At 42.8% G+C, this 25,074-nt stretch overlaps 1 protein-coding gene across 3 annotated transcripts; it reads right to left on the minus strand.

Annotated features, from left to right (window-relative positions):
• Positions 1-1,662: 1,662 nt before the first annotated feature.
• Positions 1,663-24,920, minus strand: NAB1 (NGFI-A binding protein 1). Of its 3 annotated transcripts, none has more exons than XM_048058488.2 (8): positions 24,699-24,920; positions 19,284-20,117; positions 13,576-13,709; positions 12,536-12,587; positions 6,727-6,837; positions 4,162-4,303; positions 2,909-3,034; positions 1,663-1,818 (listed from the first exon to the last, which is right to left on the minus strand). In XM_048058488.2, exons 2-8 carry the CDS (start codon positions 20,100-20,102, stop codon positions 1,727-1,729), a joined length of 1,476 nt encoding a protein of 491 aa, XP_047914445.1. In that variant the 5' UTR covers positions 20,103-20,117; positions 24,699-24,920; the 3' UTR covers positions 1,663-1,726. The 3 variants fall into 3 exon arrangements, with proteins under 3 accessions (XP_047914445.1, XP_047914444.1, XP_047914443.1); XM_048058487.2 differs by having other exon boundaries at positions 1,663-1,815; positions 2,885-3,034; XM_048058486.2 differs by having other exon boundaries at positions 2,885-3,034; positions 24,699-24,918.
• Between the last annotated feature and the right edge of the window lie 154 nt (positions 24,921-25,074).

The following is a 25,074-nucleotide window of genomic DNA, read 5'->3' on the forward strand; positions in this document are numbered from 1 at the left end:
GAAGTAAGATACTTCAGTAAGTGAAACAGTACCATACAGTTCAAGAAACATTTTTTTTTAAAAAAAACAAACATTTTAATAGTATAAAAAGTTGTTTACTGGTGTTTCTACTATAAAGCTTTGTTCCACAAATCAAAAGTGATAAAATAATTAGATATGTTTACAGTGATAAGAGACTGCAGTGAAGACATTTCAGCTCACATTTTGCTGATCACTTCAGTACAACATAGACTGTGACTGAATTATTAACACATACCTATGACACAGAGCGAACTGCAGACATGAAGTGCACACCTGAACATGGAATTTTACCCACTGCATGGTAACTTACTTTCTTCAGCCCTCCTTCTCCCCTCCAGAAAGCACTGTAGGCAAAAACTGTATTCAGAAACTAAGGCATATAACTACTCGACTGCAGGAAAGCAACCCTTATTGTGGGAGGTGCACGGAGGAAAAATGGATGTACACGAACACAGCATGGTAAATCCCAAAGTTACAAGCCAACTGTTTTTCTGTAGATAAAATGACATCTGAAAAAGTGAAAATGTACAAAAAATAAAAACTGTCAAATAAATAAAGAATACAGATGTTAATTAAACACATATATAAAGAAACGTATTGGCATACTGTATGCAGTATACGGTATATTCATAGAATCATGTGGGCTGGACAGCACTTAATAAGGAGTCACATATGAAGATGTAACCCCTTGTCTCTCTCCTCCAAAAGATCTTATGGTTTCTGGATATGAGGTGCAACCTTTTACACTGATGCATAAATCCTGCATCATATTTCAGTTTTGCCACACCTAGGATGCATTTTAGTATTATTATTATTTTTTTTAAAGATCCACAGAGAAGTCCAAAAAGTTACAATGGTCTGAATCACAATTTTTGCAACCCTGTCCATGCTACGTTGTCTCTTGGGTTTCCTACCAGCTGAGACTTCAGTAATTGTACAGTATATCAAACCGCAGTTGTTCACAACGAACTGGGAGCCAATAATATGGACTCTTCCATACTGTATTTGGCATTTTCTACATTCCTGAACTGTAGATAGCTATTGTACTATAAGTTTGTTACACAAAGGCTGCTGAAACCATTAAAAGTGATGTAACAATAGTAAGTGTCAAGTAAGTCCGCTATAATACAGAATCCGGGTCTAGGTCTATTAAATGCTATATCCACATAACATTTTAAACCATGAAATATTTTATGCATTTTCCTTTTTTCTACAAATATTGTTGCAAACTTGCTGTTAATTGTGTCACGAGGTTCGCATTCCTACTTCTCCAAGGATTTTTAATTCAAATGTTTAACAACCATATCTACGCTAGGTACACTTAAAGTAGACATTGAAATTTCAAGTAAAATGAACTGTAGCCACATCTACTGGACTCTATACACGTCCCGACATCTAGATTTACTTTGATAAGTTATACAAATACATAATACATTCTTAAATAATGTAGACCCACAATATTAATTTGTGAATCTTTCCACGTTATAAAACCATTTTAACAGGAATGTTTATCCACCTGTATTACTGTTTTAGTTTGCAGTGTCTCTTGCTTTTCTGTTTCCACAGATTACTGTACCAGTTCTTAGGCTTTGGCTATTGAAATCTCTTATTTGAATGAGGCAACACTGGTTATTAAGGCTGTTTTGTTTTTTTCTCTTATGAAGTTTCATTCCTTATTATGACACTGGTTTCCAGAGCAGGATGACTATCTTGTGTCTTCAGGTTCTGTTTTTATGACCTTCCTTTCTATGTTGTTAAAAGCCGAGTGAGGAAAATCCTTTAGAATACCAAGGCCTTCTGCGAGAATAAGAGAAAGAGAGAGGTTAAAAGTACTGCTTGAAAACACATATTACGTTCTTACTTCAAAAAAAAGTCCATGAATTTTACAGATACTGAAAGTTGAAGCAATAAATAAATCCTGCCTCTTCCTTGTGGGCTTTAACCCACTTGGGCTATAACCTTGGTTACATTACAGTGATGACAGAGTAATCACCACAGATTTACTTAAATTCTCCCCAGGAGCAGGGCTTAGTGCAGATGCACTCTTCACTAGCAATTTGAAAGGGAAATTCTGCCTGGTGAATGATTCCTGAGACTGGGACAGCCAAACTGCACAAAAGCTGACCTAAGATTTCGATACTCCAGAACAGAAGATGCAAGATTCTTCTCATCTTTCAATAACCTCTTTCCTATTGCACCTTCCAAACTCAGATGGAATTTTGTTATTTTTCCCACAGTTGTGAGTCTCAAGAATTCCTCACTTTATCTCAGTGAGCCAACCGCGAAACTGAAACCGTCCAAATACACTGTACGAAGGACTTGTGCCATCTTCTATCAAACTTCAAATTAGTTTTTCCCAAAGCCAAAGGGAAATAAGAGAAACAGCAAGCAGAACTCAGTGAATGGGAAACCTAGTTCAAGGCACACGTGGCATGATGTGGTACAGAGTACAGAAACAGCGCTAGGTCCTTATAAGCCAGGTTAGAAAATCTTTTTATAAAAAGCAAGTTTATAATGTGATTCCTTTATACAGACTGAAGTCTTGTTACAACCAAACTGCATTGCAATAGCAGCAATGTAATAACAGTTGGAGTTTGGGTCAATACCTCTCTGAGGACAGACACATGCCAGAACTTGCTTATCTTAATCTAGTTACTGTATCCAACTCCAAGTTTATCCCAAATAATATTCAATCTGTTTCTAGATTAACAAGTAACACCACTCTTGATGTTTTGTCCAAAGCCTTAGTTAAAAGGTTACACACAAAGCATGTCAGACTGAGCTACCTTCCTCACTCACTGTATTAAGCACTTCATCAAAGCTTTTCTAAAAAGCTGATTCATTTACAAGGGACGGCACTAACCCGAGGACTGGGACTTTGCCTCACCACCAGGGTAAAGCCGGATCAGTTCGCTGCACAGAGGTTTTCCAACATGCTGCTCTCCATCAAGTGAAATGTGCTGCAACTGTCTACTGGGAAGATTTGACATTCGGAGATTCAGCGGTCTCTCACCTGTAAGTGGTTCACAGTGAAACATGGATGGAATAAAAAAAAAGTGATATTAAAAATCAAGTAGAGACTTAAATGAATACTAATTCTATCACCAAAAGTTCATCTTAAATATCAGCTGCCTAGGAACATTTGTAGCAAAACAAGGGCTATATAAATATGGTGCTATACAGACTATTCCACAGGCATTGCTAGAAAGGGGCACCAATCCATACAAAACTCTCTTATTCTGCCCCAAAAGCCCATTGAGATCCCCAAAAATCCCTCTCCCACTGCACGACATATAAAGAAATTTGTACCATCTGAGGAGCTGGATCCACACACCTATTTCTTTCTGGGTATTTGAGTGCTGCTTTGCTTGACCGATATACACAGATGAAAACCTATGTTCTAATGCTTATTTGTATTGGCTCCCTTAGTTTTTCCTTTTACTGCTTCTTTTCCATCCTTAAAAAAACAAGCTCTTAAAAAAAAAAGTCTTCTGCAATATTTCTTGTCCATGTTTAACATTTTCTCTCATTTCACAACATCCAAACAGAAAGCAATCAAATGGAACATTCCTAAAATTAATGCAAGCTAGGGAATAGGCAGTTGGTAAATCAAATAGATAACCAAAAAATTGAGCTTTCTGAAGAACAGCAAGCTCCTAAGCACATTATTAGAATCTGCTTACTTCTGAGCAATTTACATAGCCAACTCCTCAAGCATTGTTCCTAGACTGCACACACAGGTAAACAAAAAGAAGTACCAACTACATTATCAGCCTTACCTTTAATCTCCACAAAGCAAGAACACAAGTGACCTGCAACGTTCTGCTCTGTTTTCAAAACTTAGGAGAGACCTAGAGCCAAGTTCTGCCCTCACTAACAGCAGTGCACCCTACACTTTCTTCCCTCCCTATGTTATCTGTAGGGAAAGCAGTCTGCCCAGTAACACAGCAGAATACGACTGCACATCTGATTGCGTTATTTAGACTGTAAGCACTTGAGGGCAGAGATCTTGTCTTGTCCATTCAGTGCTCGGTGTTCTGTTTTTGCTGTACTATACTAGATAAATAGCACCACTGACGAAGGTTGCATAATATCAAATGCATTTGCTGGCAGCAAGACCATGCCTGGAAGCTACTATACCTTGTCCATCAATGTTATCTAATGACATGCCATTGGGGCTGTGCTCTTCTGAGTTTTGTCTGTAACATCCTGTGGAAAGACGTCTCTCTAATCCAGCCTGGCTGCAAAGAAACTCCATCTGTTTTGCCATTACCTTTTCAGACTGCAAATAAAGCACAAAAATAAAATAAATAAAAAAAACACAAAAAACGCCTCTTTAAATACATATATATAGTGAGTCAAAACACAGGGAAAAAGCAGTATCAGATGATAAGACTAACAGCCTAGATACAGTTTTTTTGTTGACTCATATGTACAGATGTGTGCTTTACAGTTTCTTCAAAAACTATCAAGCAAACAAAATATTTTTGCACCCATAAAGATTTTCATACTGTATATCTGAGTCACTCAGGAATACTTGAAATGCAAGTTGCTGTAATTCATCCACACGAAAAAAAAGCAATGCTAAATTCTGTTGTTAGAAAACACATCAAAAACACACTTTCTGCACTTTAGGACTGCGGGTTACGTGAAGAGAATCTCAATAAAAGCAAAAAATAATGTCTTAATTATCCAGCTTAGCTCTGCTCAAATACACGTCTTCACAAAGTATTCCAAGAGTGATGGCAACATCTGCTAAAAACTTATGCCAAGATTTCACTAGACATCTTGGAATCTTTATTTTAAGAAACAGCACTACACAAGCTTAAAAATCTGCCATTCTGAAAGTGTAGGATGACAGTATGTTTGTGGGGGATAAAGGTGTGAAATGTCTGTCTAGAAGAAGAACAAGACCTATACACCTCTAGAGAGTGAAATTAAACAATGCAGTGCAACGTGGGAGGAAATGGCGTCTGAATGTTTGTCATTGAATTTAATGCCAGGAGAATTCTAACTTTCAATATAATCTTGTTCTTGAGAATGTAAATAAGCATCTTGCAAAAAAAAAAAAAAAGGAAAATTACAAGCCAAAAAAAGTTGATTTAGAAGAGCACCAATGAACATAAGAACAGAAAAAGTACAAAATTAACACCTAGGATCAATAGGAGGGATTTCATTTCTCTTCTAGGTAATTCCGTAATTGTTTCAACTAGTACAGATGCTTATTAAAAAGAAGTAATGGCATTTTGAAGAGCACTTAACTTTTCCTGGTAGATGATGAAAGCCTGACTTCCCATGAAAGTCTGCTTCCTCTGCACAGTTCAACACTTAAATACAGTGACAGCGTAACAGACCAGCAGAAGCTGAGTTTCTGCAGCACAGCGGTGACCCCGACAGCAGGGTAATGACACAACCAATATTTACTTACTCTGACTTAGAGGTCGTCAGGTTCTGCAGAAGAACACTGAGAGCTCAAGCTTGGTCTTGGGAGGTAGGATAAAAAAAACCTATTTTCAAATAGTTTACATTCAATTGTGCTACAGTTTTGCTATTCTGTCAGTGCTGTTGCTACTTTTGAATGGTTAAGCCATTTTTAAAGGAATGAAACATTTAAGTTCTCACTCACATAATCTTTGTTGCTTAATTCGAATAAAAAGAGCAGGAAGTATTTTAAATTGCAACGATGGGGAAAACCCAGAGAGCTGCAGATACATTTGAGCTTAAAACAAATTCCACTTAACAGTGGAAAAGAGGTTTGTTTTAAACTCAAATGCACCTGCAGTAGTTACGCAGCGCCAACCAATGAAAACTTGAAAGCATATAAAAGATGAAAATAAACTTCTAAAAACCAAGTTTGTTTACCAATTATGTGACATCAGAACACATAGCATAGCTGATTTTTGATGCAGCACAACGAACAGAATTTGCATGCCCATACACTGCTTTGCAACCGAAGAATGTGGAAGCCAGGCTAACATACCTGGTCCCAGAAAACAGGAGCCTAGCTCCCAAATGTAATCTTATGTGAAAGTTTGGTGATTACATTTGCCCAAATCAGTTATACCAAATAAATTTGTTGCAATTTAACATGAAATGCCTCCTTAGAAACAATAGGCAGTAGGAGATGTGTATTTTACCTCAAGGCCAGGATACGCTACAGAAAAGAAAGAATTGGAAACCTGTCTTTGTTTATTGAATGCCTTCCAGATACTCAAAAACATTGTACTTCTATCAGGCTGAATGTTATTTACAAAGGCAATTTATCCTCTCAGATCCAGAGGTTCACTATTTCCTAAATATAGTGCCATTGCCTCTTAAAAAGAAACGTCAGAACTGAGGACTCCAAGTTCCCCTTCTCTATTTATTCCTCTAGGCTCAACAACTTGAACTTTCCATTTATAGCTAATAACACAAGTAAAACAGCACAAGTTGTACCAATAGTACTCTACTTGCTCCAACAGGAATCGTGTATTTTCAAGCCTTCCATGCTAGATCTTACCTCCTTGGAGCGAACAAGGTTAAAGCTGTAGCACCGTGTCAGAACAGTTTCAGAAGGCAAACCCAAATTAAAAGTGATGCAATCACAGCTAAGCTAGGTAGCCTTTGAAAATTGAAGGTAATTGCTTTAGTCATCAAAGCAATGCATCAAAATCAATGTACAAAGACACGGCCCGTATTATTCACAGTGTTGTGTAGTTGGTTTACCTGGGAGTTAAGAGCTGCTGAGTCTTCACTCTTTCCTTTAGCCAAAGCAAGTGGCATTTTGTCTGGCTGATAGAGTGTTTGGACTGAGTCCTGGAAGTCAGGATAACCATCCTATTAAGCATAAGAAGAAACCAAACACCAAGAAGAATAATATATTATTGTTTTTTTCTGCACCCTGTCTCTCTCTATACCCAAGAAGAAAACAAAACAAAACAAGCAACATTCCTGAACATCTGTGAGAATTCTGGACTGGAGTTTACATATTTGTACTGCCCATTTCATTTAAGTTTTTGTCTAAAACATACACAGCCCCTCTACAGTGAGGGCCATATCTAACATGGCATACCCAGACAATTATATCTCATCTCTCACACTTTCAGGTGAATCCTATTGTTGTCACTGACATTATACTAGTCTACATCAAGCTTTGCCAGGCAAATTTAGGTCCACTGTTTCTGTCACTCTTTACATATAGCTGCTTTGAAGATTAAGAAATCAAATTTATATGTAGTCAAGACTAAGGCACAGCAGCTGCATATACTAACCTTGAGAAAATGAGGGAAGCCTCCCCAAATTCAACATACTTCACACAAAAACTACCCTAGTCTTATAAAACGAAATAGTTTTAGAAGCAGAGTAGCAAAGATCTTATATGCTATGGGAAATAACAATTCAAGAGTTCTTTCAGTCTCAAACAGTTATAACATGCAAATCTCTTCTGCAGCTTGCATATGTACAAATAAAGCAAATGAAGTTCTTGTGAAAGCCTGCCAGACTCCATTACAATAAATTAATCATCGGAGCAATGGTTCAGGATGAGAAATTTATCTTGCTTGGCGTTATAAGGAAAGCTCATGTAAAACAGAGGAACATCCATAAACATTTACAAAAGCAGAATATAGGTGACTGTGTTAAAATGGGAAAGGATGCTAGAGGTCTTAAAATAGACCCAAACCTGAAAGATGTGACATTTGTAAGTGAGGATCTGTAGACCCAAGTATCAAAAGCATGCCAAATTATGTAGATTTTCCTTTTGGATTCTGGAGGCACATGCATGCAAGTAAAAGCACTTTTGACAATAGCCAAACAAATAGGTTACCATCCAAGAACAAGAAACTCAATCTTTCAGAAAAATCACAGGGGAAAGACTGCAAGGACTACGCAGCTGGCAGGCTGCACGCTGCCCTGCACAGTGGCGGTGAGACCCTCAGCACGATGTAATGCCAATAAAGTTAATTTTTTCATGCTTCAGGGAAAAAAATAAATAAATCCGTCTGAATGACTGCGTATGGCTTTCATCCACCCAACATATTCCCTCGGGGAAAAACAAACATGATAAGTATGTAAAATTTCATAACCAGGTAAATTGCAACAAAACCTCATCCTCTACAAGAAAGACTTCGCAGTGCATTTCCATGAGCGCTGACCATTTTCATAGTTAGGCCTGGAATTGTTTGGGAGAGGAAAAATGACTGTGTGTAGGCAGATGAAAAAGCGAATACACAAAAACGTATCGCTCAGGATCCTATTTTTGCAACAGATCGGAACACGGTTCTTTATAACGCATCTGTGATCACACGCCAGTACAAAACCAAAGGCTGTTTCCTAAAAGTAGGCCTCGAAGCCTGCTGCCACGACTGTCACCCGTCACTCCTCCACCTCATTCTTTGATGACAACGCAACTCTGGATCCCCACACCTTGGAGATCTTCCCTCTCTGTTGCCGGTTGATCTCATTCCCACCGCCTTGATGACTAGGAACAGGTCGTGCTAGGCAATGACCTGCTTTGCACCAACTTGGTCTTGCTGCTCCTCTTCCCTCTCCGCCCGGGAGCGGCCTGCTGCACGCGGCGCTTTCTGTTTTCCTCTGCTGCTGCTCAGTTGTTTTTCAAGCTGCTTCATACAGCAGATGTTCTCAGTCCCACATGTGCTTTTTTGCTCCCTCTAATGACATTTTTCCTATGCAAACAGTAGACTCGACTGCTTTTGCTGTTTTCGTGAAAAACACAGAAATCCCACACTCGCGCTGATTTTCTTTTCAACTGTCTCAGCAACGGTGGAGGTGGGCCTCTTCTCTCTCCCCCGCTACCTGTGCTTCCCACCAAGGGAAGATGTTTCCTCACAGCCTCCGCTCCTGTCTTCCAGCCCATGCCCCCCAGTTCCCACCGAGCATTGTATAACCAGCTTTTGCCAGCTCTCCTCCTCGTCCTGTTCAGCTGAAGGGCGACGCTGACACACAGAACAACTCCTTCATGCCACGGACACCAAGGATGCGTTCAACTCTCCGTGGCCCTGCTCCCTTGCCTGTTAGTAGTGTATCTGGAAGAGGAACCTCGTCAATCACAACACAAAGCAGCAGTGATGACGGCCTCTCCCTCTGTGCCTACTGGGTGACATACCTGTGACTTACTGTGCTTTCTAAGCTACTGCTGCAACAGCTCATCTCATTGCTCTGAGCGGTGCTGGTAGTGAGTCAGGCAAGATGACAACATAAGGGGTGTCCCTGTCCCACAACACCTATGTAAAAAGAGATCCTTGCTTTGGAAGGGGAAATGCTGTTTCCATCCCTATTCATCTATTCTGCTCTTTGTCCAGGGCAGACTTAGGAAATGCACCCCTCCCAACCTTTTTTTATGTTGTTGTTGTTATTTTAAAGAATCTGGTTCCAAAGCCCAATTCATTCCATTCCTTTTTTCACTCCCTCGGCACCTTTAGTCTCTCATTTGCCTGGAATTTTTTTTTTCCCTTCTCCTCTGTACACTTCACTCCCACAGCTTGCCCACCCACTCTACGAATAAGAGGGGGAGAGCACACAGGGGAAGAGAAAGGCTTTTACAGGTAATTTGATGTAATTCATGGCATATTGTTTCTTTGTATGCTTGTGTGAGTTTCATATTCATGAAGAGGATAAATTTACAATGGTGGCTGTAACCCAGCAATGTTTAGGCTTGCACACACAGCCCTGCCAGCTCTGCCCAAGTATGACCTTCAGAGTCTCTCCAGAGATTCTTTTGTGTGTGTGTTTGTGTGAAGTATTATTACATTTCAGGAAATTAACTAATCTTTTCTAAGTAACTTTTTACAGTATTCAAGCAGGGTAAGAAATCTTTCCAAATCCAAGCTAGTATTTTAGACCACAGAGACATTAACGTCCCTGTAAAGAGATATTAATGACTAATGGGCAAAGAAATGGCACATCAAAATACTGAGTTTGGCCTTATAACAGAAATGCAAAACGACCTTCACAAAAAAAAAAAGAAAAGGAAAATAAAATGAAAAAAAAAAGAAAAGCCAGAGCTAGTTACAAGTCACCTGCGTTCTGATCTCTGCATAAGGGTATTAGCATGACAGCAAGCTAATCAAGCCACATTGAAGCACTACAACTTTAAAAACAGGATAAGGAGTACTTATCCAGAACAGAAGGAAAAATCTGCAGCACTTACTACTATTTTCATTTTACCTCCACCTTCCTAAAAAAAATAAAAAAATCCCCAGGCATGCTACTACCAAAAAAAAAACTTTTTTCCAGAACGCAACCCTTAAGGACACAAACCATCAGATACAAGAATCATCTTCTGAGTAATGCTGCCTCTCTTTTTTCTTTTCTCTCTTTGAAGAAAACCGTGATTTGCAGTGTACCTCAGAATTGTTATGCACCAAAGTAACAATTTACTTTTGGGAGTTCAGAAGAAAGAGGAAAGAGGCATTTACGTTGATGACAGCAGTCATTTCATAGTTAATAATACTATGCTATCATATGAAAGATAATTTCATTTACAATTTCTTATTTTGGAGACAGTCTTATTCCTGAAATAGTCATTCATACAATTAAATTTTCATATGCTTTTTAAAATATGACTGGCAATTTTAGATAGAATTAAACATCCATTCTCAAAATTACTCAACTAAAACAGCGTCTAGAGAAAGCAGGCCTTTCAGACTGTTAAGATTTCACCATCCAGAAAATAAGAGAATGTATGTCCCCTAAAGTTGTCCTAATCTTTCTGCCTGCCCCCTCTCCTTCCCAAAAAAGAAGTTTCAGACCATATTTTCAGGCTTTTAATTCCTTCTTTCAATGAAGATCCCGTGGAAAAAAGCACCTCCCTTACAGTGTGTCATTTTAGATACTTGCTCATCATCAATTATCAGTGAATGAAGACAGGCTTTCTGCTGCTGAAAGCTAATTGTCTGTGAAGTACTATGTGAAGCAAGGAGTAGCAGGTCCCAACCAGCTCTTGCCAATTAAGACTAGACTGGACAAAAGAAGGGAGAATCGAGGAACCAACTTGCAATGTATTGGTCAAGGCTGATAATGGTGTGAAGGTGGATAAAATCATTGAACAACGCTTTTACCTGATCTTTCTTAAGGGCTGAAGAGCAAGCATAGGTCAAAGCACAACCCAACACGAGTAAAAATGGCCTTACAGAATTATTTTCAAAGCTATGAGTAAACCCTCAACGCACACACATATTTAGTATTGTATAAACTCAAACTACAACTGTACACAGGCTTGTGGAACTATAAAAAAAATCACAAAGAAAATACGAACCCGTCTATATACCTATTCATAACTGCCTTTTCAAAACTAACTGCTCTCACTGGGGTTTGCCACACAGGAAAAGCCCTTGTACAGGTAACAAAGCACCGCACTGCTGAAAAAATGAAAGGCTTGCATTTGGTGCATCATTTACCACAGATCAAGTTACGTATGAGAAACACATCCACATTCCAGAATACTATAAAGCTCCCCTCTACAGCTAAAGAATATCACGTATTTGCGTGACATGAATTCCAGCTCAGGCCCATCTCACATTCTAACGTACATTTAATCTGCACCTTTTGGAGCAAACAGCACAGTAAAATCCCCACAACGCTATAAATGAATTAGACATCCACCTAAAAGTGAAACAGTAATTAAAAGCGAAACAGTAATTTGTTTAAAAAATAAATAAAAGGGGAAGATCTGCTACTTTCATGAGTTACACAGGTATACATATTTACGACAATTTGTTTGTTTAAATAAGTGACTCCTATTTACTTTTCAGTAGTGGCAACTCAACAAAAAGGTAGACTACATATATGCTGACCCTGCACTCTCAACATGAAACTCCCAGTAGAACACCCATTTCCATAAGCAAAATCTTGTGCAGGTGTATATATTAGCCACATATACATGCTTGTTGTGCTTTTGGCACAAAAGTAATTACAAAACCCAGTAAATTAATAGCTCTTGGCATAACCATGTGTGTTGATGTATACAGCTTTTTGTTAGCTTTTGACTTTTTAATATTGTCAGTTCTAGAATTCATAGCACAGTCAGAGCTAGCTAATATTCCCCCAATCAATCCTTATCCAGAACTTTGGATTCTAAACAAGATAAAAAGCTGACCCAAGAAACTTTAAAAACAACCAAAAACACAAAAACAACAAACAAAAGAAAAAACAACACCCCACCTCACACCGACTTGAAAGCGAGAGGCCTTATGGGAAGACATTTCCTATAGTGCTCGCGTTTATTCCACCACAGGAAATCACTCAGTCCCATTCCTTCCCCTCCTACACGCACAGTGCACAACACTGAGAGCAACTTCACCATAAAGCAGATCCTACTCTTTACCCCTGCTCCTACAGGTTCCTCCAACAAGCATTTACATTTTCAGAGACTCTGGCAATGGATCTCACCCTCTCTCTCACACCCATCAACTGTCTGTCAAATGTTTTTCTGACAAACTTCCTTTGACAGATCCCTTCAAAACAGAAGTCAGTTTTAGCACACATAGGTTAAAATATAGGAGTCTCAATACTGTACCTCTATCTTGATTCTCTTTGGTGACAGTTCATCCCGTTCTCCGCATTTAGATCTAGAAGACAAGACACACACGCTATCAAATTAACCCCGATCACCAGAAATACTCATGAGAAATGGTCAAGAAACAGAAAAAAGAGCAAGAACCAACGAGATGCTCAGAAAAAGCCTCCAATTCACTTGGACTTGGCAGTAAAAGTCACTCAAGTATACAGGAGAAGAATACAAGTGCCTTGTGTTGTTTTCAGAAGTGTCAAAAGACCCATGCACTCTTCTTCCGAACAGAAAGGAAATCTGCTTGAGCACACAGAAATATAGAAGCGCCTTTGACTACCCAGAATGGATGTGTATTTACATATAATCAGCATGGAAGAACTGAGAGCAAAAGAAAACCACGAGAAGCCCCCAGAAGTGTTATGAATATGTATTTTGAAAGGCCATTGCAATAAACGTCAGTTAAAATTTGAAAGCAATATAAAGTATCTAAAAATAATAAATATGATGAAAACTTCATTTTTAATTGTACTTAAATGCTATTAAGCCTTTGTTACTTTTTCATAACAGCAGTTCATTTAACAGAACATTAACAACTGAAATTAAGACTCAGCTCCAGTTCTTTTAAGCAGGTTTGTAAGCTACTCCCCCTATGACCTTATCCATTCTCTGGAAACTAGCAAACCCAATCAGTATATATTCAAAAAAAATTAAAAAAAAAAAAAGATACATTAGGAAGCTTTGACTACTCTGCCAATTTACATTAAGCCTACAATTGCCTCAAATACTTGAAATGCTAGCCTCTCAGATGCCTCTCCACCTGCGCTATCGTTGCAAAAATCTGGAAAACTAGAGAACAACTAAAAAGGTAATTCAAGACAGCTAAATCTTAGCAGTTTGAAAGCTTCATGACTTAAATAGTATTTTATTAACCTCCTCAGAAGAGCACTTTGCTAGCTAGAGAGCAAGAAGAAAGCATCTCTTGTGCTTCAAAAGAAATGCTGTGAAATTGATTAAGTAAAGGTCCTTCGAGTTAATTAAAACCTTACTTGGTGGTCCTGTAAGTATACTTGTATGTAACTTCTCGAGAGATTTGCCGAGCTAGTGCGAAGAGTTCATCTCTCCTGGTCAACAATGCATTATCTTTCACACACAGCTGAGCGGCTGCTTCATTAACTGTCAGCTGGAAATTAAACACAGAGATTCATGATTTTGTATACTTTCACCCATTACATTTGTAGAAGTACCCTTCTTCTGAAATAATGAAAGATTTCAATGCCAAGTAAAATTACTTGTAACTGTATAGTACACCCCGATGGGTTTCTTCGACTTTTTTATATCCTTAATAACACAGGTAAGCCTCTGAGAAAAGACACAAATGTAGCTGGTGCATTTAAAGTCCCTTCAAGTAAAACATCATTGTAAGACACTCTCAATGTGCCCTGCTTGTGCCTCAACCCAGCATTAATTAAATCTCAGTATAAAACAGTAGCTCTGAACGTTCACAGTGTTTGGATCCCAAAGCCTGGTTTACAGGGAATACTATTTTTATAACTGCAATATGCCCAGGACTTGAAAAAAAAAAATCTGACAGTGTGGGTACAGATGGCTTTCCCTGGTGAATACAGCATAAATTCTGTAGAAGGTGATGGTTTAAGAAACGATTAAACTTTTTTTAGCTATGTTTCTCACCCTCATGTTTGTGAAGACTATCTTCAGACATGAATCAAATGTAACTTGTTTCAAGGATGTTTTCCCGAGCCTGCTGGGACACATTTCTAGTGTCTCTGCTGCTGGCAATAGTTTCATAAAGAGGAAAAAAAAAAAAGCCTGAAGTTAAGGCTCAAAATGGTTTCACAATGCTCTTCAGAAGCCTATAGGAAGTGGTGATATCATCATGAATTATACCAGCTTTATAATACTGCTGTCTGAAAAGCAAACGATCAATGCTAAGGACAAACAACAGAATTAACGTAACGAGAGAAATCAAAACTGAGATGCTGGAGAAGAGATTCCCTGCTCCTCCCACAGTAAACAGGAGCTGAAGAGACATTTTCACTTCTTCCTCGGCTGAAGAGCAGCCAGCACTTGTAATTAGGCCTAACAGCAAGAGGTCAAAATAACGCTGCAGGTACTTGTTCCGAAGTGCACTCAAATCTTCTTTCTTTTTGGGAACAAAGCTGCTTCGCATGGGCTTGGCTTCTCGCAAACGAGCTCAGCCTAAGCTTTGCTGCTACCGCCAACAAAACGTTCTGTATCTGTCTCAGACTAGTGAATATTAAAAAGCAGCGAGGTTTTCCACAGCACAGTCAGCATATTCACGCCGACTAAGCCGTGCCATTGCCAACCCTCGATCTGGCAGAGCTGGCAGCACAAAACAACGGCAGGTCAGCGCGGGCGTACGTGGCTGAAGACGGGCAGCAGCGCACACAGGCGGCCTCCAATGCCATCAACACCAAGAACGCCGTCCTTACCGCCTCCTTCCATGCGAGCAGGAGGAGGTGAAGCCGAGGACAGACCAGCGGGGCTGCAGATCAACACTGCCTCCTGGCAAGAAGGCTGGGAAGCTCACTCCTACTAACACACGACAGAGCATTACTTGTGAAGTAGATCTGAGGCCAGCAACTCACCTGAACTACTGCACGCTCCATCCCTTAAAGACCGAAGCTGTCCCATGAGGTGAACAGCCCTCAAACTGTCCTTGGGCAGAGGTCTTGATGTCACCCAAATGAGAAATTTTGTCTAACACAACACTTGTTCTCCAGGGAGGTTGAAAAGCAAAATTACGTTTCAGGAGAGCTGCGATTCTCTCAGCAGCCAGCGCCCAGTAGCACCTCACAAGAAACTGCTGTTCTTAATACTTCGTAAGCATTTTTTCACCATCTTTAGCAGAAAAGCATCTGATCTGATTAGGACATTTCCTGCGATACCTGAATGCTAAGCAGGCTGAAAACGTGTCTTTAACAGGCAAGCTAGGTATGTTGCCTGATCCTTTAGTCTCTGTACAGACAAAAAAATCTGATGGAGATCAGATGTACAAGGGTGGGAAGTTAAGGTTTAACTTGTGAAACATCTCTAGGTCATTACGTTCCTACAATACAAAATGCTAAAATAAACCACTACCCATTTGAGAGGAACAGCTGTTCTATAATGTCTGTCTTTTCAGAAAGACGGAGAAAAAAATACAAAAATAAATGATTAATACAACACCTATGGAAAGGATTATCAATCAAAGCCAGCAATAATTTTGGTCAGAGTGATAGGTATTACTTTGCCCAGGATGAACAACATTGCTAATGTTTACAAAATAATTCAAAGTATTTTTTAATCCCTCAATAAAGCGTTGAAAGGTTGCAAAGAGCTGAAAGGGCTGAAATGCTTTGGGTACTTGTAGACAAATGCTATTTATCCTAAACACAGGAGAAAAGCCAAATGTTTGTTTGTTTTTCCTGCTTTCTTCTTTCAGGTCACATCCAGACTTACTGAAGTGCATCATGGCTTCCTGCCTTTTCAGGAGGCATAATACTGCAGTGAGAAAGTGCTGTATGCCTAAAAATAATGATTCTGTATGCTGGAAGCCTTGATGACAGAGCAGTACGTAACCGTACAGGCTCTACAGAGAGGGATGGGTATATTCTCATCTGATGGGGTTCATAAATTTCCCCCCCTAACTAGAAACACATAATTAAATATCAAGTCCTACTGTTTTGGTGAGTCAACAAGGGAAAAGGGAAGACAACAAGTTAGACAAAATTTATCATTTGCATTTCTTACTCCTGTTTCTCAAACTATTAAACAGGATTTTTTCAGTTTTATAGGCACCTAGACAAGCACTGAAATATTAATACGCAAATTACAAATCTGACTCAAACATGCAAGAGTCACTGAGTTCAAGGGCACGTCTCATACTCATCCCTCCTCCAGTCCAACTTTAAACATGAATTGCTCTCCCTGACTGAAAAGGTGTGTAATACCAAGACAATGGGATGGATTAAGGACTGTACATTTATTAGTTTTGGAACCTCCTTGTTTCAAATCTATATATATTTTTAATCAGATTTAGTCTGGATAAGTGCCTTACACAGATACTCCTACCAATAGCACGCACTTTCAGAACAGCTCAGTATCTCCAGTTCTCAATGGCCTTTAATGGCTGCTCAAGCCCTTTGAGACACTGCAGTGTTCACACTTAACAGAGAATATTCTCAATAATTCACCGCTAATTTTGCATGAAGTTTGAGGCAAGTTTGCACACAACTCCACCCCGCCTGAGGGGTCAGAGGTGCCCTGATCTCTACCTTAAGAAGCCATCTACTACTTATGCTTTTTAAATTCACAGAGAGGTTTATTCAGCTGCTCATTGCCAGCTGCAGAGAAACCTTGAACTGTGAGGCAGAGTGACGGCCTTGGAATGTATTGAATGTATTAACATGTGCAGAAACAGTATCTGGATGAGCAGAAACTTACCTCCCTGGTCGTTCACGGTCCTGCCTTCTGAGCAGCAAATTGTTTAAGCCATTGAAAATAAAAATCCATTGAAATTGATTTCACAAGAGATAAACTCTGGTTAACCAAATTTTAAACAAAAAAAAATGTCTCAATGATCATGTAGTATTTCTGTATTTTCTGCTTTAAAGTGGAAATGGAGAGAAAACTGTTCAAGATAAAACTTTGTGAAATCCAGCCTCTTTAAACAAACAGCAAACCAATTGTGATCAAATTCCTCTTGTTTGCATGTGTGCAGTTCCCATCAAGTTCAGCGAGGCCCCACATGCGTAAGTGAGGCATAAGTCAACCACATACTCCTTTGATCCTGTGCCCTTAGTCATAATAGTGATAGAAATATTTCCCAAAGCTAAACCATGCTCTCATTCCATTTTTAAACATGATTTTACAGTGATGTAGTAAAGATCTGCAGAGCAGCACTAAAACAAAGTCACAGAGCAGAGCGGCCCTCCTTCCTTCCAGCTCTTTGCTCTCCCAAGCCCCACTGTTCACTCCTCCGGCTTCGCAGAGCCACCCCAGGGCCCGGCTCGCCTGAGGCGAGCGCTGCCCCAGCACCCACCTCGTATTACGTTGCTGCATGCCAGCAAACTGCCTGCCCAGACTGCACGGTATTTCTGCAGCCACCATCCCAGAGGGAGATGGAAAAAGCACAGAGCCGCACACGCTGCGCTGTAGGCCTCGCCTGCCGCCATCCCCAAGTGAGGAGAATCCTTCTCTCCCGCCCCGGCTGCGGCAACATACACAGGGCACCTACACAATTAAGCCTTTCAAACCCTGCCTCCACCTCGTCAGCCACATGTTCTCTTACAGGAGAGACTTACTTCTGCAAGGGCAGGGGAGAAAGGCTACGTTTGTTCCTGCACACTGGGTGAATTCATAGGTTATACACGTAGCCGCACAGAGCCACAAAGCACGCAAATGGAAGCTGCACAACTAAAAGCGTGTGACAGAAACGGAGCTCACTACTGGCAACTTCCCTTGGAAGTGTCTCCCCAGTTTGCTCAAGTCCTTGTGAAGTCACTGTTCGTGATATGCAATTGCCTTACGAGTGTAAATACAGAAGCAAAAATGTAAAAAAAAGTTGTTTCCTCCTACCCTTCTACTCAGAAGCATAAAGAGAACTTAGTTTTACACTACAGTTAACACACCTAAAAAACTTCTTTTTGAAGTGAAAAAAGGCTAAAGCCAGTACAGCTTTTTTGGCACTCCTGTAACATAAACACTGCCTTCCCTTTTGGGAACTCAGTTTTACATGCCAAATTTTAAATCCAACTGAAATTTTGCAATCACTGTTAACCGTGAAAATGCTGATGCAGCACTCGTATCAACAGTGTTTTGGCACTGCTTTGACTTAATGTTTGTTCTCTTGTACTGTACTTTGGCACTAGGGAACTATTCCCAACACAGACACACCTATGGCGTTACAACACATGCAGCGTGAGCCTCGAGAAAGCCAGGACAGAAGTGAAGGAGGCCTGCACAGTCTTTTAAGGACAGGAAGGAGCAGATGGTATGCAGGTATTGAAGGGCAAACCTGCATATTAGTCACCCCTCAATACTGGTGACAGTCCTTCCCCTTCCTCCTCACAACTCTTATCACCTGAACTTCACTTGGCTGGCCTGTGTCCCCCGAAAAGAAGTGCCACGGGTTGTATAATTAAGCTTCACACCAATCCAAATACAAAAACCCCACGCCACCAGGGTTAGGGACCTTATCAGCAGAACCTTTTTCACCTCACACAAGCTAGAGAGAAGGGTCTAGAGGTGAGGAAGGACAGCAGTGCAGTAACCAAGCCAGGCAACCCTGTTACCAGACACAATCCATTTTAGCTATTAAACTTCCAAACCACCTCAAAGGTGCAAGGGAATGTAAAGGCAGGATTGGTTTAAAAAGGTGCCATATGCTTGGAAACCCAAGGAACGTGCTCAGTGCGATACTGGTTCACTATTTCAGTGCCAAACCATTCAGACCCTGTCTGAGGGACCATACAAGGACCGAGCAGTGTGATGACGCAAAGCTGAAGTCATCAGTGCATACACGCACACACGCACACACGCGCCCCCAGGAAAGGAGGCTTCTACTTCACCCAGGATTTCCATTCCTGGGCAGGGCTGGCTACAGCTCTTGTAAGACACGCAGCTCTCATCACCCAGGGAAAAGTGCCCGTACAAGAAGTGTACCCTCTAAGCAGCATCTCAAAAAAGGCATAGGAACAGGAGAGGGAGCCCTCTGTCGCTCAAGGGATTTTACCTCGTGGAGGGTAAGATGCTTGCCATCCTTTCTTTTTGAGTCAAATCTGCCATATATTGCACTGTACTTCCTGATCTCCTCCTCTTTGTGAGGGTCCTCATCACTCATCTCAAAGATATGGCCAATCATCTTTGCCAGTTTCTTATTTGTTTTCAGTAACTCCTTGACTTCACTCAAGTCACTTTTGGGCAGGGAGGGAACCATACGTTCTACGCATTCAGCAACTGACAGAGCAGCAGCAGCATCCAAGGTCTCACTGTTTTCCTTTGGTGAAGCTGGAGAGCCAAGGTCAGCCGGGGAAAGACTGTGTTCGCTCTCTGTAGTGTGGTGTCCTTGCCAGAGTCTCGGTTCACTGCCGCTCTGTAGCGATAAGTTCCCCACCACATCAGATTTGCTCGCACCCACGCTTTGCACACAAGTTGTGGCAGCACATTTTGGGATCTTCAGGTGAGGCTCTCTGGTACTGCTGTTCCGCTCGTAACTACTGCAGGATATCCCCAGCCACGCAGGAGACCCTTCTGGCAGTTTATATATTGGAATGCTGCTGACCGGTAAGGAAGTGAGAGGCTGGTTAAAAAGACCAGGGTTTGTGACCCAGTCCCTCAAAGCTTTCTGCAGCCTTCGAACATGAAGTGGCTTGCTAGCCATGCCTACGAGAGCCATTATCTCCAAAAACTCCTCTTCACCTGCTTCACAGAGCTGCTGGACATCATCACCACCCTGCTGAATGAAGGCATCGAAGTAGAATAAGAGATTTGCTTTTTGTAGTATTCGATACAGCTGCAATTCCCCAAGGGTTCTGGGTAGAGCTGACGCCATCACGGATGACAGAACCTGCAAACAGTAAAAACAGAGAGAGGGTGAACACCAGGATGCTGGCATTCCGACATATTACCCCCCACCCCCCATCCTTCCTTGAGACTGTCAACTCAAGGGATGAGATTTTTTTTCTCTCATTACAAAAACACACGTGGAAACGGTAAAACGGGTGATAGTTCTCTTTTTTGATAATATATTATCAAACAAGAGACTTAGCTGAAACATTTGTGAAAAAACAGATCAGCAGATAGCTGCGATGCACCTACAAAGAAGATGATTCAAACACGAAGCCAGCTTGTTTTCAGCATTCCCACTTCATGTTTGTTCCCGAGAATGTCATTCAATATTGCTCACTGCTTCTACTACACTCTTTTTTACATCTTCAGATCAAAATGATCACAAAACAATCTGAAGAATTACTGAATATTTGATCGCCTGAAGGAAAAAAAAAAATCATCAGCTGTGATTCTCCTTAATTCTCAAATCATTTCCCCCCATAGCAATTTGGAGGGCTGCAAGAGGAGAGCAAAGAAGAAAGAGATGCTTCACAGAAGCCCGGAGAATTAACGAAGCCAGATCAGTAAAAGGTTGCTTCAGTAAATTTCTAGTTTTCACCATTTTATATTAAAAAAAAAAAAAAAAAAAGGATCTAATGCCTCCGCTGATCTTAATTCCAGCAGCAACATCCACAGAGGAAGCAAAAATTGTGATGGATTCCAACACATACAGTTTAAAAACATTGCTTTGAATTCACCTGCCTGTTCCATTTGCTCAGAGCCCTGTGTGTCACTGATCCCTACAAGATGAAATAGCAGTAGGCAACACAGCAATCGCGCTCCAAAGGCTCCCAAGAGACAAGCTGCATAGTCCTACCCCCCTTATGGCTGGAGAAAAAACACTTCCACAAGTTTCAACGTCAGAAAACACTGTTTCCATAAAACTCATGCTATCCAGAGTTAGCCCACAAATAAGAAACTCTTCAGAGAGTCCTCAGGTCTCTCACACACACAGTGGCTTTCACAACTACAAGCGGTTAATTTCCCGTATTATAGCATTAAGCTAAACCATCCAATCAATAAGCCCTCAAGCGTGCAATTTATATTGGTTGTGAAAGTAACAGAACTGAAACACGGAGCTGGTCTGCTAGCATTACTCTGACTCTACTATCATGTTGCTCTTCAAAAAGCAACAACACAGTAGTAACCTAAAAATCAGCACTTATGGCATGATTTGCACACACTGGGGGGGAAACGGTTTTAATAACAAGCATAAAAAAATAAACAAAACAAACACACCACAAAACTGATGCAAGAATAAATGTATTTTTATGGTCACTGTGAGACTGGTAATCAGAAGTAGAACTATGGGAAAAATAATTTTTACAACAGACACTTTTTTTTTTTTTTTTTTTTTTTTTACAATTAGCAACTCAAAATAAATGTACAAATGTAACAAGCAGAACTTAAATTCCTTTCAGGGGGCATCTGAAAGATCAGACACCTGTTCAAAATCAAATCTTTGATTACATTTTACTAGCAAAAATTAAAATTAGGAGCCCAATAGAAACTTTACAAAGATCCGTGTGGTAGCAACAGGATACATGCAAACAGTCTCTCCAGGGGAAAAAAAAAAAAAAAAAAGAAAAAAGCCTTGAAAAATAAAACAGCTGCACATATCATTCTTTGTACGTTGGGATCTGTAAAACAGAACTAACAGCGCTAGCTGTTGAGATCTGGGCAGCCTCCTCAAGGAGCTGCTGGTGTGACCAAGACCTAATCAACAGTATGCTTGGGAACTCAGGGTGAAACTGGAAACACTGAAGAGATGCTTATTTTAGAAACACAGCTGAACTGTAGAAAATAATAGTTAATTGCAGAAAAACAGCTAAGTACTGCACTCAAAGATGTGAGCTGCAACAAGAAAAATGAAGCAAATCACTTAAGGTAATCCTTTAAACGGTACATAACTCGGTATTTTAAAAATTGTCATTACTTCTCAAGAAGTTCCTTGAAAAATCCTCCCCTTCCATACAAACTTTGACAAGACAAACAAAACTAACAGCTTACGGATTAGTGGTATTTCAGTAAACTGTTCCTAGCCTCCCATTTCAAACGATGTTGACTCTCTTCCATCAATACCACAAATCAACTTATTTATACAACTGCTGCGAGAATCAGCATTTTCCCTGGAAGTCATCCATCTTTGCACCAAATCTACATAAATCTACATAAACGGACTTTGTGCAGAGAACTAAATTGAATTCCGAGATGAAGGTGGCAGGGAAATTACACACAGCCCAAGCGCTCCAGGCAAGGCATGGAGCTAATTTTTCCAGCCCACGGGCTGAAAGAAGCAGCAATAGCCCAGGAGTAGTCTTTACCTCGAGGCTCCTAACCAACAAATCTCCTCCTGACAGACAAAACTGGATTAATATGTACTACGGAGGTGTCAGTAGCGGGTCCACGGTGCAGACTGTGTTGAGGTTTCCACTAAAAGCACGACTGAAATCCCTCTGTTTTGCACTTGGAAGACCAACTCCGTTTTCCAAATTTAGTACAGTAACTCCTCAGAGGGCCATGCAATTTTTCCATTTAAGATCGCTCCTAATTTCTGCAGAGAAGACATTTTTGAACACTCCCCCTCTTGACCTCTCTTCTCCTCTCACTAAGCTGAGCTCCTTGTGTCCAGCCGCGCTCGCCCCGCCGCCATGCCGGGCGTCTCGGAGCTCGTGAGGCGGAAAGGCCCCCTCCTGTCCCTGCCAGGACAGCCTCGCCACGCGGCCAGCTGCGCTGCTTCCTCGGGCACTCCTGCCTCCTGTCAGGCTCCACAGCCCGGCTCGCAGGCCACAAAGGCAGCAGAGCAGGTAAGCCTGTCAACCTGGGGAGCAGGGCTCAGGAGGACAGGTAAGAGAAAAGGTTTGCTGAGCCAGCACCGGGATGAGAGGGGACTGCTAACCCGGAGGATACGCAGCACAACTGTTGCTGCCAGGCCCTGTGGATCTATCGGGTAGCGTCCAAGACTCAGCACACCCACTCAGGTCCCAGTGCCACACGTCCCTCAGGTGACCTTAGAACAGCTTCTAAGAGCCCTAACGTCACGCTTTTCACCATTGCTCCCATTCCTGAGCGCAGCAGGGGCAGCGCTGCTGGGACAAAGGGCAGGCGGGTGAAGAGGTCACGAAGCGAGAAGGCGGCCGGGAGTCATGTATGCTCCTCGCCAGGGAAATCACCTCTGGCAACGCTCCTCGTCCACAGCCTGCTCGGTAAGCCTCGGGCCTCCTCGTCGGCAGCCCCAAACAAACCTGCCAGGGGAGCAGCAAGCTGGTAACGTCCTCTGGCAAACTCTGAGGAGCTAAGCCCTGCGACATGCCGCCTTGCGGGCGGATCTTCTAAGGGACATCCAGCTGCAAAGCCTCTTATGGCAAACGACAGGAAGGAGAAGCCAGCATGTGAGGGTCTGCAAGGGTAAACCAAGGCGGCGGTGGCAGCCGAGCTGCTGCTTCTCCCCCTTGGCTGCTGAGCGTCCCTGCCAGTGAGGGGTGTGGGAGCACGCAGGGAAGGGCGCCCGTTGCTTTACATTTTTCATGCACAGACCTATCAAAGAAGCTAGGAAATTCCCCGTAACAGAAAGGCTGTTTAAAATACATTTCAGGCTGCAAACTGCTACAGCCCTGGCAGAACCAGGAAATCACCGGTCAGACCTTCGCTCAGCCTTCGCAGCCCACGACCCTGCCTTCTCATTTTCTGTGTTACCTCCCTGACACCCAGAGCCCGTCGCCCCACTGTGCTGCTCTCCCTCCACTCCACGCACTGGCTGCCACCTGAACTCTGACCGCAAACCCGGCTCCTGGGAAGAGAGGAAAGTGGAAAAAAAAAAAAAAAAAAAAAAAAAAGACGGGGACAGGGCAGCGCTCCTAACTCTCTGCAAGCAGCCGCTGCCACCAACTCCTTGCGCCGAGGGGACATGCTCCGACAGCAGCCCGGCTCGGTGCCTTGGCCGGTGGGGAGCTGCCGGTTTCTCCCCGTTTTGGGGGGCTGCAGGGAGGTGGCTGTGGGTACAGGGGCACAGAGATGGGAAATGGGGGTGCAGGGGGCTAGAAGCACGGGGCGAGGACCCGGCCAGCAGCACGCTGGCTCTCCGCGGCTGGTTTTGAAGCAGGGCAGCGGAGCGACCCCGCGGGTTTGCGTGCGCAGACGGATGCTGCCCCAGGTGAGCGGCGCCTGAGCCGCCAGGAGAACGCACGCGAGGAAAAAGTGCGAAACGCCGCGTTCCTGCGTTTTAAGCAACAGCGATTATTTCATAACGCCTCTCGACCACTCCGGGCGTTTTGCAAAGTCTCCGCAGACAAACCGGGGCCGGATTCCAGCGCCGGCCGCTCTGCACATTCGCCGCCCTCCCGCAGCGCTTGCCCAGGGCCGGCGGCGGGGCACGGAAGGAAAAAGCACGCAGCAGCCGCGGCACCGGCCGCGCTTCGCCAACCGAGCCGCCTCGCCGTGCCCCAGCACCCCCGCCACCCAACTTCCACGCTGCGGCCGGGGGGGGGCCCGGCGGGGCTCCCGCACCGCCCCAGCCCCGTCCCCCCGCCCCGCTACCTACCGGGGGGCTGCCCGCCGCCACCACCGCCGTCCCGGCGCCGCCAGCCTCAGCCCCGCCGAAGTTGCTGCCGTGCCCCCCCCCGCGCAGGCTCCTCCTTTCCCATCGGGTGGGCGAGCCGGCCACGGCCCCCTCGTCCCCGACCCCCTCGTCCCTGGCCCCGTCGCCGTCTCGGTGCGGGGGGGGGGCGCGGCGCGGCCGCCCGCCGCCGGCTTCGCCCTGCTGGCGGGGAGGGGACGGGGAGGGGAGGGGAGGGGAGGGGAAGGGAAGGGAGGGGAGGGGAGGCCCTGCACCGCCCCCCCCCCCCCCCCCCCCCCCCGCCCGGTCACGTGGGGAGATCCCGCGCGCGCTCCGCCGCCCACGCGCGGCCGCCGCGTGA

Source organism: Anser cygnoides, chromosome 6 (genome assembly GCF_040182565.1).
Source record: "Anser cygnoides isolate HZ-2024a breed goose chromosome 6, Taihu_goose_T2T_genome, whole genome shotgun sequence".
Taxonomy (NCBI): domain Eukaryota; kingdom Metazoa; phylum Chordata; class Aves; order Anseriformes; family Anatidae; genus Anser; species Anser cygnoides.

Bases quoted from the DNA above. Each gene is read 5' to 3' on its own strand.
- NAB1 (XM_048058486.2), bottom strand. From the start codon at position 20,102: ATGGCGTCAGCTCTACCCAGAACCCTTGGGGAATTGCAGCTGTATCGA. The intron at 6,838-12,535 runs GTACAGTATTGA...TATGCTTAATAG, and splicing joins CAAAGAGAATCAAGATAGAG to GATGGTTATCCTGACTTCCA. The intron at 3,035-4,161 runs GTATAGTAGCTT...AACCACTTACAG, and splicing joins AGATAACATTGATGGACAAG to GTGAGAGACCGCTGAATCTC.